At 53.4% G+C, this 13323-nt stretch overlaps 1 protein-coding gene across 2 annotated transcripts in view; it reads right to left on the bottom strand.

The window, feature by feature from the left end:
- Nucleotides 1-9777: 9777 nt before the first annotated feature.
- CECR2 (CECR2 histone acetyl-lysine reader) overlaps nucleotides 9778-13323 on the bottom strand; it is a 93273-nt gene continuing 89727 nt past the window's right edge. For both annotated transcript variants that reach the window (XM_084498828.1, XM_084498827.1), the window contains 3 exons: nucleotides 11347-12730; nucleotides 10336-10441; nucleotides 9778-10065 (listed from right to left, as the gene is read on the bottom strand). In XM_084498828.1, the coding sequence (XP_084354954.1) occupies nucleotides 10060-10065; nucleotides 10336-10441; nucleotides 11347-12730 (1496 nt within the window). In that variant the 3' untranslated portion in view covers nucleotides 9778-10059. The remainder of the gene's footprint in view (nucleotides 10066-10335; nucleotides 10442-11346; nucleotides 12731-13323) is intronic.

Consider the following 13323-nt stretch of genomic DNA (forward strand, 5'->3'; position numbering starts at 1 on the left):
TGGAGCTGGGTTGCTGCTTATTTTCCTACGGAAATGTAGTGGCGCGGGATCTTCCAAAAGCCCACGCAGCCTGGAAACCTCAGGGACCATTGGCAAGCAGGGCCATAGAGGCTGTAAAGCTGCCGGAGTCTCCCATGTTGCCCGTGCTGATGCTGGCTGCAGGCACAACCCCTGCAGGACGTCTCCTATTGCTCTGCCCAGCCAGCATGCCACTGCCCTGCAGCCAGCTCAGGAAGGGCAGCTTCAGCAAACCCTGGCAAATCCCCTGGGCAGGAGCACATCGTGCCCCAGCCGCCGTGCCAAAAATCGCCGCTGTACCCCTCCGAGGCCATGCGGGAAGGAGCCCTGCCCCTGCCCCTGCCCCTGCCCCCAGCCATCAGCAGGGTGATGGATTGCAATTCTCCTCCGCCACGGCCAAAACAAAGGTCACGGCCCGAGGAAATTGCAAACAACTTTTGCCCACTGGCCCCGGAAGGATCAGTGCAGGCGTGACAGGGGGGGTGAACTTTTTACGATCCCTCCATGCTGGCAGTCTCGCAGAGAAAGGAATTTAGAAACCACAGCAGGCGCTGGGCAGGGAACATGTGGCCGCCTGGTGCTGACAGAGGAGGAGCAGCCTCACCCACGGGCAGGAAACACCGTGGCAGGCCTGGCCCCTGCCCACCGCCTCCTCTCCAGCAGGGCTTTCTCCATCTCCTCCCCGAAACATCTTTCTCCTCCATCGGGCACCCCAAAGGCCCCTTAGCTCCAGCACAGCCGTCCCACCCTGTGGCTAGAAGCTCAGCACTGAGCTCTCTGCAGGAACTGAGGTTGTTTGCAGATAGGAAAAAAGGTGAAGAATGAGGGGGAAGATGTGGGCTGGCCTGACGCTGCCTCCCAGGCCGCCGATAGCATCTTGTCGAGGCTGGGACGTGGCATTTCCTCCAGCACAGATAAGCTTTGTCCGGGCTGTAGCTGCGAGGGCGCTGTGAGCGCAGCGGCTTCCCGGCCCCTGGGACTGGTTCCAATTAGTGTCAGCACCAGCTGCACCCCTGATTAGAAATCTCGCCCTGCTGCCAGCCCCCCCGACCCACACAACATTTCCTGGGACTGGGGGAGCAGCCAAAGCCCAGCCCTGGCACTCCCTGACCCACCCCAGGAGCAGGGATGCCATCAGCTCCTGAGCAGGCCCTTTATTTGGGCTTTCTCCTCTCCTCGTAAAATGCTGGCAGGCTGACTTAGGGCACACAGGGAAAAAGAGGAGCTGCAGGAACAGGATGAGGCCCTCGGTTTGGCCAGCGAGCGTGGGGTCCCCCATCGCATGCATCTTTTGTGAGCATCCCTTTGCAGAGGCAGCCCGGGCGCCCCGAGAGCTGGGCGCAGGAGGCGCAGATGGGCCCCATGGCGCAAGCTGGCTACCCTGCGAAGCTGTTTTGGCAGCAGAGGAAGATGTGAGCAACAGCATCTGTTACCAGCCCGGGAGGAGACAGAGGGAGCTTTCACCAGCCACAGCCCGGGAGGGCAGGGGGGGCACGCAGCGTGCCGCCGGGAGCCCCCCTGCCCCCGCCTTCTGCCATCCATCCCCTGCTCCACGTTTGCTGGCACCAACTTTGAAAGAAATCACATTAATTTTGCCCTGATGAAAAGCTGCTGGATCAGCAAAACGGAGCTGCTTATTCAGGGAGCAGCTGAGCAGGGGCCAAGCGCAGTCACCCCTGTGTACCTCCAGCAGCCGCCAGGCCCATTCCCGGTTTTGGTGCCCAAACCCCTGTGAGAAAGGGCTGCATTGGCTCTCAGCACCCCTCTGCTCAGAGGGCTGCGGCCGCTGCCACCTTTCACACGGGATGTTTATTAAACAGCAAACTGTCTCCATAGGGCTGCAGAGCTGCCCGTGGGCTCAGGCAGCTTCCTGCTCCTCTGACAGCCCCCGAGGGCCTTCACCCCCTACCCTGCCTGGCAGCGAAACGGCACAAAGGGAACCACACCGGCTCAGTCGGTTCGTCCTTCACAGCAGTGTGACACCGTGGGCTTCACCCCGGGGCAGTCGCCCTTATTAAAGCGCAGAGAGACTGGGGGTGAGCACAGGGCACCTGTGGGAAACCAGTGACACCACCTCGTTCCCACAGCCGGGCTGCTGGTAGGCAGACAGCTGTGCTTCAGGAGGGGAAACGATCCCAATTAGCTTCCCAGGTGCTCTCCTGTAAATGGTTTTCAGGTGGTCCCACTACCTCTGACCACAGCCCAGGGCTTTGTCTCTCTAAAAAGACCTCTGTGTTCCCCTCCCGCCCCTCTCCGACCCCCCTGCAAAGGAAGAGGGAGGACATCCCAGAGACAAGAAAACACACGCACAGCAAGGGTGATTGCTATTTTAAGAATGTACTTTATACAAAATAACCAATTCATATGGAAATAAAATCTACAGACCTCCAAGGATCAAGCTTTTAAAAAAGTTCTTTAAAAAAATTACCCAACACACAGTATTAAACTAACTATTGAGGTAACTGTCGCTCTTGGGGAACAAAGGTAATCAGCAGACCAAGACAAAATATACACAATATAAAAATAAATAGCATTCCCCTTTCCAGTATTGACCAGGAAAGTTCACACAACTTTGCAGCAGCAGCAGGAGAGAGAAGAGGATCCCTGACACTGTGCTCTACGGGATGGGGAGGGAGGCGGGGGCGAGCTGGGAGCGGGGTGACAGCAGGGGCAGCGGCTCCAGCCCGAATTTGCTCTTGCACGGAGAGGTGTGCGCCTCCCAGCCCAGCCTTTCCCTGGCTCAGCAGCATGGGCAGCCAGCCAGCTCGGGGTCTGCCTGAGCCGGAGAAGAACAGCACCAGCCCTTGGTGCGACGCCCCACCCGCCAGCAGAAGACCCCGGCGCAGATCCCCCTGCCGAAGGATGCAGGCAGGGGTGGTTTTCACAGCCTGGGGGGGAGGTCTCTGCTGCAGTGCCCCCACCTCCCGGTGCCCCGGGATAGCTGCGAGTGGTGGCTGGGGTCAGGCGTTTGCCCCCGTGGCTGCTGGGCCCCCTCCCCACCAGCAACAAAACCCGCAGCAATGCAAGAACAGCCTCACCCCGAAGGAGGAAGGCCCCCATTTCCTCCTCATGCCCCCGACAGACAGATTACATTCTTTACAAACTTACAATAATACAAAACAAAAACAACAAACCCAGCCACCCAACACCACCCAGCTGCAGAAGGACAGATGCAGAGGCACAGGTGCCCGCTGCCTCCAGCCGTGGGTCGCTCCGGGGTGCGCCCACCCCTCTCCTCCCTGCTCTGAACCCAGGCTACGGACGAGGCTCAGCTCCAGCTTGCTCCCTTCCCACCCTCAGAAGAGTGACCGGCTCTCTCCTGGCCACCTAAATCAACCTGACAGCGGCTGGGAAGGCAGCAGGAAGCCCCTTGCTCCCCCAGCGAAGTCGGGAGCCCCGCAGCGCGTTTTATGGCCGTCCTCTGCCTGACACAGCAGGGGAAGGTCGAAGCTGCACCGCTGCACATTATTATTGCTCAGGAAAATCAGGCAGCAGTTGAGCTAGCAAGGAAGAGAGGTAACAGGTTTCAGGGCTGCACACAGTGTGTATTTTTAACCAAAGCCACCTTGGAGGTAGACACGGCAGGGTCCCGAGAGAGGCCTTGTGCTGGCAGGGGGACAGACGTCGCCGTGCCAGGGTGGTGAACCCCGGGGGCACGCAGGGGACCGCTGCTTAGCCACGAGGACACCTTCACTCCCGTCACAAGGAGGGCAATGCTTGCTCCCCGCCTGCTTCCTCCATGCATATGCAGAGACAGCTGGCAAGCCCAGCCGCCTGCCCTGCCCTGCGCAGCGAGCTCTCAGCTCCGCGGCTGACAGCGGCGAAGCGAGCAGAGGGGGAGAAAGCGAGGGGAGGGGAAATGTCGGTGCGTGACACGAAGGGCGACCAGAGGACTTTCCAGAGTACAAGTGGAGGGCCAAGCTCCTGTCCTGCCTGACTGGGTTGGGAAGGGGAGGAGCTCCTCTGACGTGCCAGGCAGCGCTCGATGCGCGAGGCGTCTGCTCACGCTGAAGGCCGAAGGAGCCCGTCACAGCCACCTGGCCCAAATTCATCCACCACAGTGGAATCTGCCCACACACTAAGTAGAAGTGTCACTAAGTGTCACTTCTGCTTAGATTTTTCCAGTTCCTACCCTTCTACTAGTGAGCCATGTGTTTCCAAATTAAAAAGGCAAAGGACAGAGGAACCTGCTACAACTGGTGACAATCCCAATTATTCCTTAGCCCTAATTAGTCCTTTGGCCCCTCTTCCACTGCTGGATGTAGCTCTCTCTGGCTCCTGGATGCACTATCCTCTGATATCCTACTCTTCAGAAAGAGGAAGGCCTTTTCCAAAAGAAATCTAGGCCACTGTTGCAGAATGAGAAAAAAACCAAGTGGACACAAGGCCAGCTGCAGTAAAACCACACAGCGCTCCATGGTCTCTCAGCTACCGCACGTGAGCAAAGGCAGGACAGCAGCCAGGAAGGGCACACCATCACACTGCACATCGAGGGAACATTTGGATGTTACCTCCTAGCTTCAGATACATACACCCTGCCCCGAATTCCTTCCCTAGGGGCAGACTGAGCTTTGCTGTCTCCATCCCAGCAGCTCCTATCCAAAGGTCCCCCCAGTGCCTTTTCAGAGCGGCATGCTGGAGGGAGGTGGGCAGCAGAGCGAACACCACAACGCTCGGTTCATTATGTGCTGGTTAAAAGCGTTTTCCTTCCGCATGGGCGGCAGGGGTCCTGCCAAGCCGGAGCGTGCTCTCCCCCCATCTGTATGTTAAACAGGTACAGATGGGGAAAGGCTGGAAGGTCACCGTTTGAGATGCTTTCTTGGTTACAATAAGCACACGCTCTTAAAGCTTGTCACATGGCCCGCAGCTGCACCACCACTTTCATAGCCTGCTATCTCAATCTCAGAAAGGATACGGCACTCACACACCTGCTGTTCAACCACCAGCACCGGCCTTAAAGTGAAACAGGAATTCTGCCAGAGCCAACTCCTCTGCTTCCCCTCACGTCCTGCGGCACCTTTCCCGAAACTCCACAGCGCACAGCGCAATGCCGAGGCGTCTCCTTGGGAAACCAACCCCGAGCAAAGCCACAGAGAGCAAAGCAATAACTCTGGCTCAACGCAGAGATGCAGAAGACTGACAGGGATCGGCAGAAGAGAAAGATGCAGGTTGCCGTCTAATTATACTTTCATTTTACATGGAGAAGTGTTGGGGTGTAAAGAGAGAGGAGCTGCAGGGAAACTGCCTCAGTCAGCAGAATGAAAGACAGCCTCTGTGACTAGCTTTCAGATAAGACATCAAGCTGATAGCTCTCCAAGACCCTGAGAAACCACACTTACAAAAATATACACAGGAGATTTGCTTCAGAAAGCCTGCACGGGAAAGGCATTTGGCAGACAAGGAAGAATTAGAAACTCTTCCAAGAAAAGTGTCTTCATGTACTTTAGAGTCACAAATCAAGCCAGTTGGGCCTTGAAACTTCAAATTTACTTTCCTCTTTTGTCCTCCTCATTGCAGACTGGTGTCTTGGACTGCTACCAAGTGGTTTGGTGGGTCACACCATGGAATTCATAAACTGCAAGCTTCTGCTGGACGCAGCTAAAAATCACTGTGAGGCCTGAGCTACTGACCTGCTTAAAATACTTAGTTGAATTGCCAGGGCCTGTAGTGCTTAAGATGTCAAAAGCCACCAGAGTCCCAGGGGAGGCTTATACAATGGCATTTATAATGGCAATCGAGCATCCGGGGAGCCTGTGAACACCACACACCACTTGCAAAGACGGAGGTGGTGGGGAGAGCGAGAGGCTGAAAAGCCAGAAGACAAGTACAAAGCTGCTCTGGGAATATTGGGAACTTTTGGCTTGCTCAGCATCGTATTCGCTCTTCCTATTATACCTTGTTTAACATGGATATCCATAATTACAGCAAAACACGTCCTCCATATGGGAAAAGTAAGGGAACTGAGCAAAGTCCCTAGCTCAATATGCTTTCTGAAAAGGGTCCAACTGGTAATATATTATATTACAACAACGCTGGAGGATGAGAAAGAGGGGTTCCAATCAGAGCCCAGAATCTCTATATTCTGTTAAAATGTTATTTGAGAGAGTGATGCAAATACAACAGTCAAAAGCAAGGATATTTTAAAACGCAGCTACCTTTCTCCTGCACTGTTACACCAACTCATGGGGAAAGAGGTACCATCCAGTCCCTAAAGGGCTGCCATTCCTCTCTTCTAAATCTCTCCTTAAACCCGTCTCTTTCACAATGTCTACAAATCGGCCTGCACAGCATAGGTTAGGAAACCATAAACAATGAAATTCATGTTTTCTGCTTCTCTCCATGTACTTTCGCTTTTGTTCTACCTTAGCTATCTGCTCCCAGTCCCTGGGAGCTCTGAGGGGTGCAAATTTTCTGAGGGGTGGTTTGTTCAGATTGTACCTAGTGAGACAGAGCTCCCATTTTTGGGGGGATGCCTCAATGTCATCACAAAATCACAAACAAACAAAACCAACTAAAAAAAAACAAACACAACCAAACCCACAAAACATTTACAAACAAAGCATTTGAAAGTCTGGAAACTCCGAGCTAAGGTTCCACAAGCAGCTCTTGATCTGAGCATGCCCTGTCCCCAGGATGTCCCTGCTGCCCAGCCATAGCTTCCCCTACGCTACGTTAGTGCTTTTCTAATACAAACCATGTGTCCTCCCAGAAGCAGCTCGTTAGTCGCTTTAACAAGAATTACCAACTACATCAAAAGCCTTTTACCTAGAAAACCTCCCAAGGGGAGGGAGTCGGTTTCACTGCTGTTCCATCTACCCTCTGCAAGTCACCTCCTCCCTGGTTTCCCATTAGGTCAGGTAAGGGACTGTACCTTCACGTCTCACACTCCACGTAGGATCCTCACAGTATCTATCTATCGCTGTCTAACGCTCCACTACCCTCTCTGCACAGGCCACAAGCAATTCCTGCCTTTCTTATTCCTCCTGATTTGATCTAGGGTTGGTACTCATCCAAATGCCATGACCACTAGAAGCGTGTTTTCAGTGCTGGTTCCAGCTGAAGACCAAGAGTGCTTTCGCTTGTTCATTTTGTACAGCTTCAAAACCTCCTGTTCCACAAAGTTCACACTGAGCTGAAAGGCACTTCAAATATTTGAATAGCTGTCCATGATACAGAAGACACAGGCTGAAGTATGGCAAGGGTTGTTTGCAGAATCTATGTTCACATTTCCAGAATTTCGAATACTTTGCTATATTTGCTATATTTCACAGTTCCTCCATTTTTAATGAAAATGAACAAAATGAAGTAAAGATTGCCTTAAAAAGAGATGCAATAGTTTTCTCATTTGTCCCGTTTGTGTTTTTTTTTTTTTTTTTTTTTTTTTGTCCTGAAGAGCAGTTATACTTGCATGCCTTTTCAAAAATACCTATTACTGCTTCAGTGAAAGAAAAGCTAAATCCAGACTTGCATTTCCCAGCAGCTGGGGCCCCTCTGAAAACCCAGTGCCAGCTGATAAGCCAGCAGTAGACCCTCGGATCTGGGACAAACTCAGATCAGCCACTGCATAGTTCTTGGCCGGGTAGTGCAGTTACCAGCTTCTCACTCCAAGGACAACCTTCAGGATTATCTATTCCAGTTTATACCATTCCACCAGTGACAGCTGTTCCCTGACTGATGAACACAAACGGGGAAAAAAAAAATCTCTTTTTAGTAAAGTAGTTGACATTAAGCTGAAGTCCTCCTTTGGGGAGGAGCCTGCGAAGCCAGGCAACTCACTGGACCGAACAGAGAGCAGCTGTGGTTCAAAGGCTAGCTGCAGCAGTGAGTAAGGAGAAGTGAATTTATAAACACACTTGTGGGGCTCGCATGAAGAAATTTAACTCCTCTTAGGCTTGGAAAATGCCTTGGCTCTACACAGCTCGTCAGAGGCAAAACTGCAGCAACAGGGACTGAGGCTCATTTGTAAGAGTGGCACTGATATATCAGTCTTTCCTCTTTCTTTTTCAAGAAAGACCACTTCTCGTCTTCTAGGCCTTTTGTGTTTCCAGAAGCTGAGGACAGGAGGAGTAATGGCTCAGTCAGATGCTACCTGCCATTTGCTCAAACAACTGTGCCAGCACATGGTCAATACACACAGCAGGACATAGGCAGTGTGGCCACGAACGCTAGTGCAATCCAGCTAACAGGGGTGACAGCACCATCCAAGGTGACAAAGCAGTCAAAAATTCTCCAGGAGCTTGGAGAATAAAACCTTCCCCTGGCTGGTACTGCTGACCAAAGGGCACGCTGCTCTGCCCTCACGTGCTCACTTCTGCTGCCACTTGTGCTCCCGCAAGCACAATTTGGCCGGCACATTGGCACGTCCTTCTTAACTATATATAAATATACACACACCGCTGTCCTGCCAGAGCCAGAGCCAGCCTGCACTAGGGCTCTGGTCCAACAGACCTTGCTGCCCAGTCTTACAGCACAGCAACTCCACCTTGCTTTACCCCGGCTCCCCCGAGAATATTCAGCTGTGCTAGTTTCAAGGTATGGATAAGCAGCTGCAGAAGAGATGCCTACTGAAGTGATGTGTCGAGGGGCTCCCCGTGCAGTGCTGCTGCTGTGAGAAGTGCCTGCAGACCGAGTATTGCCCTTGAGGGAAGCTGCCACTGTACTGGCTGCTACAAGATCAAAAACAACAGAGGTAAACTGACTCAGCTCAAGCACACGGCTCTCTCATCGCCCACTGCCCAAGCCATTCCACCTCAATATCTGATTTCAAATCAGTGCTTTCTGAATCACCAGCTTCTTGTAAACACCAAGCCCAACTCTGCTGGCCAACAAACAGCTCACGCTAGCAAACAAACCATTCCCCCAAAACAACCTTATACTCCTGCTTTCACAGGCAACTGAGAGCGGTCAGGAATCCTGGTGTGGTTTCTGCTTTGCTGCTGCTAAGAGGTGAAAATAGGCAAGGAAAGAGAAAGAAAGGAGGGACGTGGTTCCCCTCCTCAGGCAGGGAGGGGTACAGACCTGCACATTTGTTCTGCTGAACAGGTGCTGCTCCACACCCAGCTGCACTGGTTTCACTGAAAGAAGTCTAAGATGACCATTTGTGCCATTTTCTGTTTTCTAGAGCTTAACTTACTCCTACGAGAAAGGCAGGGAGGAGGGTACTACGCTAGCAGAAGGGACAATGCCATGAGTGTCCTGTCCTGGTTTCAATTCCTGGTCCTGGTTTCCTTGTTCCCCCACGATGACAGGGAGCTGGAAGTGCACTCAGGCCCGGGATCCAGAGGGGTGGAGGCAGGGGTGAGAGGGGAAGGAGGAAGAGGAGAAGAGAAAGAGGAGGACACGTTATGCCCCTGAGCAATCCCTGCTAGTCAGTCAAACAACTACGAGTTGGTGTCTCAGTTGCAGAGGACAGCAAGTCATCCATTGCATGTTCCCTCACCTCTCCCCACTCCCACAAAACCCTCACCCTATCCTGAAAGATTTCAGTGTGATATGATTGTAAACAGTTAAGGATTCCTCCAGTGCTAAGCCCACTACAAGCTGGGCCCACCCCCTCCCCCATTATGTACAATACATTCACCAACAACAGAAATTTATTTAAAAAGGCAACAGGTTAAATTCTGTAAACTGGATCCAGCTCCAAAACACACACGTTAATACTACAAGTAAAATTCCATCATCGTCCTCTTCCACCCTGAAAAATATACCTGAGTTTAGCAGTCAATGAAAGTTTCAGCCCCCACCCCCGCCCTCCCCACCCCAAAAATCCCTCAAACCCTGAACGAGACGCAGTCTCCAGTCACGGAAAGCCACTAGGTTTGGCGATGCTCGCCCTGTGGTGGCGAGCCAGCTGCTCGGCCGGCTGGGGCCCTGCACCGCTCCGGGTTTCCAACACAAAAGCCGCCGTGGCACCATGCTCCACCGACCCGGGAAGCTACGTGCTGCTTGGGTGAGGGGGGGCTGGGAGGAAGGCCTGCCCCTCCTCCCCCTTGTCCAAATCACGTGTGGCTTTCGTCTTCATGAGGTCCTTCCTTCCTTGGACTAGCTCTGGAAGAGGAAGAAGAAGAGTTGGAGACTTTAACGGCCAGCTGTAGGAAGGAACAGCCTCATGATTTCATGCAACTACTTCAAAGCTAGCACTACGTCAGCCCAGGTTGTGTGTTATAGACAGAGACATCCCCAATTCCTCTACCTAACAGTGAGCTCACTTCCCAGCTTCCTCCAATGCTTCCCACTCTTGGCAAATATTTCTATCCTTTAATTGTCACTAAGAAAAAAGGCTCTCATCTGAGCTCTGCTTTCTCGGGTGACCCTTACTTGATCCAGAGGCAACGCTGATGGTTTTTGTGGCGTCAAATCTTCCCGGGACATGGTTGCTGTAGGCATCTTCGGGAAGGGAACTTGAGCCTGATGCATTTGCATTCTGGAGCCAGGTTGAATGGAGAGAGTTTTAGCACATGAACATCAAGAGCAAACCCCATCTACTTGACCGAACGCACACACACACAACTTTCACATACAGGTACGTATTTTGCATGTCTTCTTTTTTAAGGCTTCCCCCCCACCCCCCAAACACAAACTTTGACTCCCGTCCCCCTCCCCCAATGACACAGTTGTAACCCCTCAACACTAGGAGAAGAAAAGTCCTTTGGGTCCTTTTTCTCCACATCTGCCTTACAAGATTTACTGCTCAAGTCATGCTGGAACTATCGCAAAATGGTAACAGCTGAAGCACATTTACGAAGTCTGAACAGGGAATTTTTGGAGTAGCAAAATTTTCCACTTGGGAATAAAACTTAATATGCAAAATCTCAATGAGACTTGATTTTTCTTTAAGGGAAATATGAGACAGAGAGGAAGGGCAAAAAAGAAAGAAGAGGGTGACATTAAAGTAGAGGAGTTTGTAACAAGAGGCTAACTTCCACTTCAGTTAGGTACTCTGTTGCACTATGAGAAAGACAAAATGAAATTCTTGCAAAGAAATTGGTACGAGACCCTTTGATTAAGAGATGCACAACACTGGACAACATGCTAACAAAATACTCTCAGATAAAACAAAGCACCAGTGTGGAGACGGACAGGAGAGGCTAACAGGTTTCCATGATGGCTAAAATTACGTGTTTTAAAAAGCTGCAGCAAGACTCTTTTAGTTTCCCAGGAAGGTCTAAGGGACCTCTTACTTCAAGAGTCTGAGTAACCCATTAGCCTTTCACATTACCTGCCAGCTCCTCCGTCTTCAGCCTGGGCCTTTCAAGAATACCCAACACACATGGTTACCCAGGCATCACCCCCTCCCACCTCGCCTTCTCACAGAAAACACGCTCTTACCCCGATGATCTATACAAGTCCTGGGGTGGCCCCCCCATGCCACCTCCACTGCCTCTCTGCTCCATCAGCAAGGCCTGAAAGTGACCTATGTTCTCCTCCCGGCAGCGGTACAGGGGTCCCTCCTGAGAGAGGCCGTTGGCCTGGCCAGAGGCTGGATGATGATGAGACAGGTGGGCATTCATGGGCGATCCGTATGTCCTGGGTTGGAAATGGCTGGCGGGATGCCGGGATGCATAGGGAGAGCCAGTCTGTAGCATCACCCCGTGGGGAGGGAAAGCCGATGGCCCAAATCCCATTCCCGAGCCCAAGTGGGGCGGGGGAGCTCCGTAGAGGAACTCTCCTGCTGCCACTGAGCTTTGCCTCTTCGTGGCCGCATTGTGGTTGTCCAAATCAAGGAACTCTTTGGGACTCTCCGGCCGCTCCTGCGATTCCTCGGACTTCTCATCTTCAGGCCCCAGATCCTGCCCATCGCTCGGAGAAACCTCTTTGGCACTCGCTACGTCCATGCGGTTGGGAGAAGCCAGGGCAGCGCTCAGCGCCTCGCAGCCCTGCAAGCCGCTCACATTCCCCCGCTCGGAGAAGGGGGGTCTGGCCAGGGGCGGGTGGCCACTGGGGCTGGCCTGGGGGTGCAGAGGCCTCTGCCAGTCCGAGTAGCCCTGCGGACAGGCGTAGTAGGGCGGCCGCTGGTAGTGGTGGTAGGAAGGTTGAGGCTGGGGCTGGTAGGGATAGGGCATGCCCTGGTGGGGCCGATAGCGGGGGAAGACCCCGGGGTGGGCGTTGCTCGGCTGGAAGCCCCGCGAAGGGAAATGCTGCGGGTGGGACACGGGGGGAGGCTTGCCGCCCATCACCGGGCTGAAGCCTTGCAGCCCCGGGTTGATGTGGTACCGGGCGGCTGAATTGGGGTACTCCAGACCAGGCATGTAGAGAGGGTGGAACTGGTTGGGGGCAGCCCCCACGGTGCTGGCGTCCATGGCAGGGAGGCCGGTGCCCTGCCCCAGGCAAGGCACGGCCGCTTCGGGCAGAGCCTTCCCCCCGCCGCAGAGGGGCTTCTCCATCAGGCTGGCGGCCAGCCCCTTCCCCTCCGCCGGCCCCTCGCCTGCTGCCCCGTTCTCGGGCACGGGCCCTCCTCGCTCGGAGGTGGGCGCCAGGTCCCTCACGCAGCCCTGTGGGCCAGCGTAGCCGCTCTCGGCTGGCCAGGCGCCCTTGCTCTGCCCTGCCTTCAGGTCGCTCTTCATGCCGGAGCCGTCCCCCTCCTCTGGGGGCAAGGCGCGTCGGGTGCACTCCATGGGCAGGGGGGGCTTGGGATGAGGTAGGAGTTTGGCGTAGGCCCCGTCGGGAATGCCGATGCACTGAGCCTTCTCCTCCACGCCCGCTGGTGGCTCCACTGGAAAGAGAAAGGGGAAGCGTCAGGTGCTGGTCTTGTTTTGCACGTCAGCCCTCCCCACCCCACAGGCACACTCACCCAATGCAAATTTGCCAAAGAGGAATTCCTGCCCGCTCAGCCAGATGTGCCAAAACAACCTCCTACCGTCTACTTTTGACAGCATGAACAGCAGCCTCGGTCATGCTGGGCCTCCCTCCTCTTTGGCTGCTGACACAAAGCCCAAGCGAAAACCTGAGGGCCATCCAAATCTCCAACATTTGGATGGAGAAAGCACTCTATCTTGATGAACTATTAAAATGGAAGAGGAGTGACTTTATAAGCTGAGCAGGTGTTTCCATCAAAGACTTTGAAGTAAGTACCTCAAAGCCTACAACATCCCATCCTCTACTCAGACATCTTCATAAGATGGCTGGAGCACAGCATCATGCTAACTATGGGCTTTGTGGGGCTGTAGTCCCCCTTCCTACAGCCAATACCGTTCTTTCAGAGACCCATAGCAATTCCAAACTTTGCAAAGTTGGCTGATCTTTTTGAAAGAACTCTTTTAAGTTACTCCTAGCGTTGCACACCTCTCTCATAAAGACAAGGCATGT

This window comes from Aythya ferina, assembly GCF_964211825.1.
Source record: "Aythya ferina genome assembly, chromosome: 1".
Lineage (NCBI taxonomy): Eukaryota > Metazoa > Chordata > Aves > Anseriformes > Anatidae > Aythya > Aythya ferina.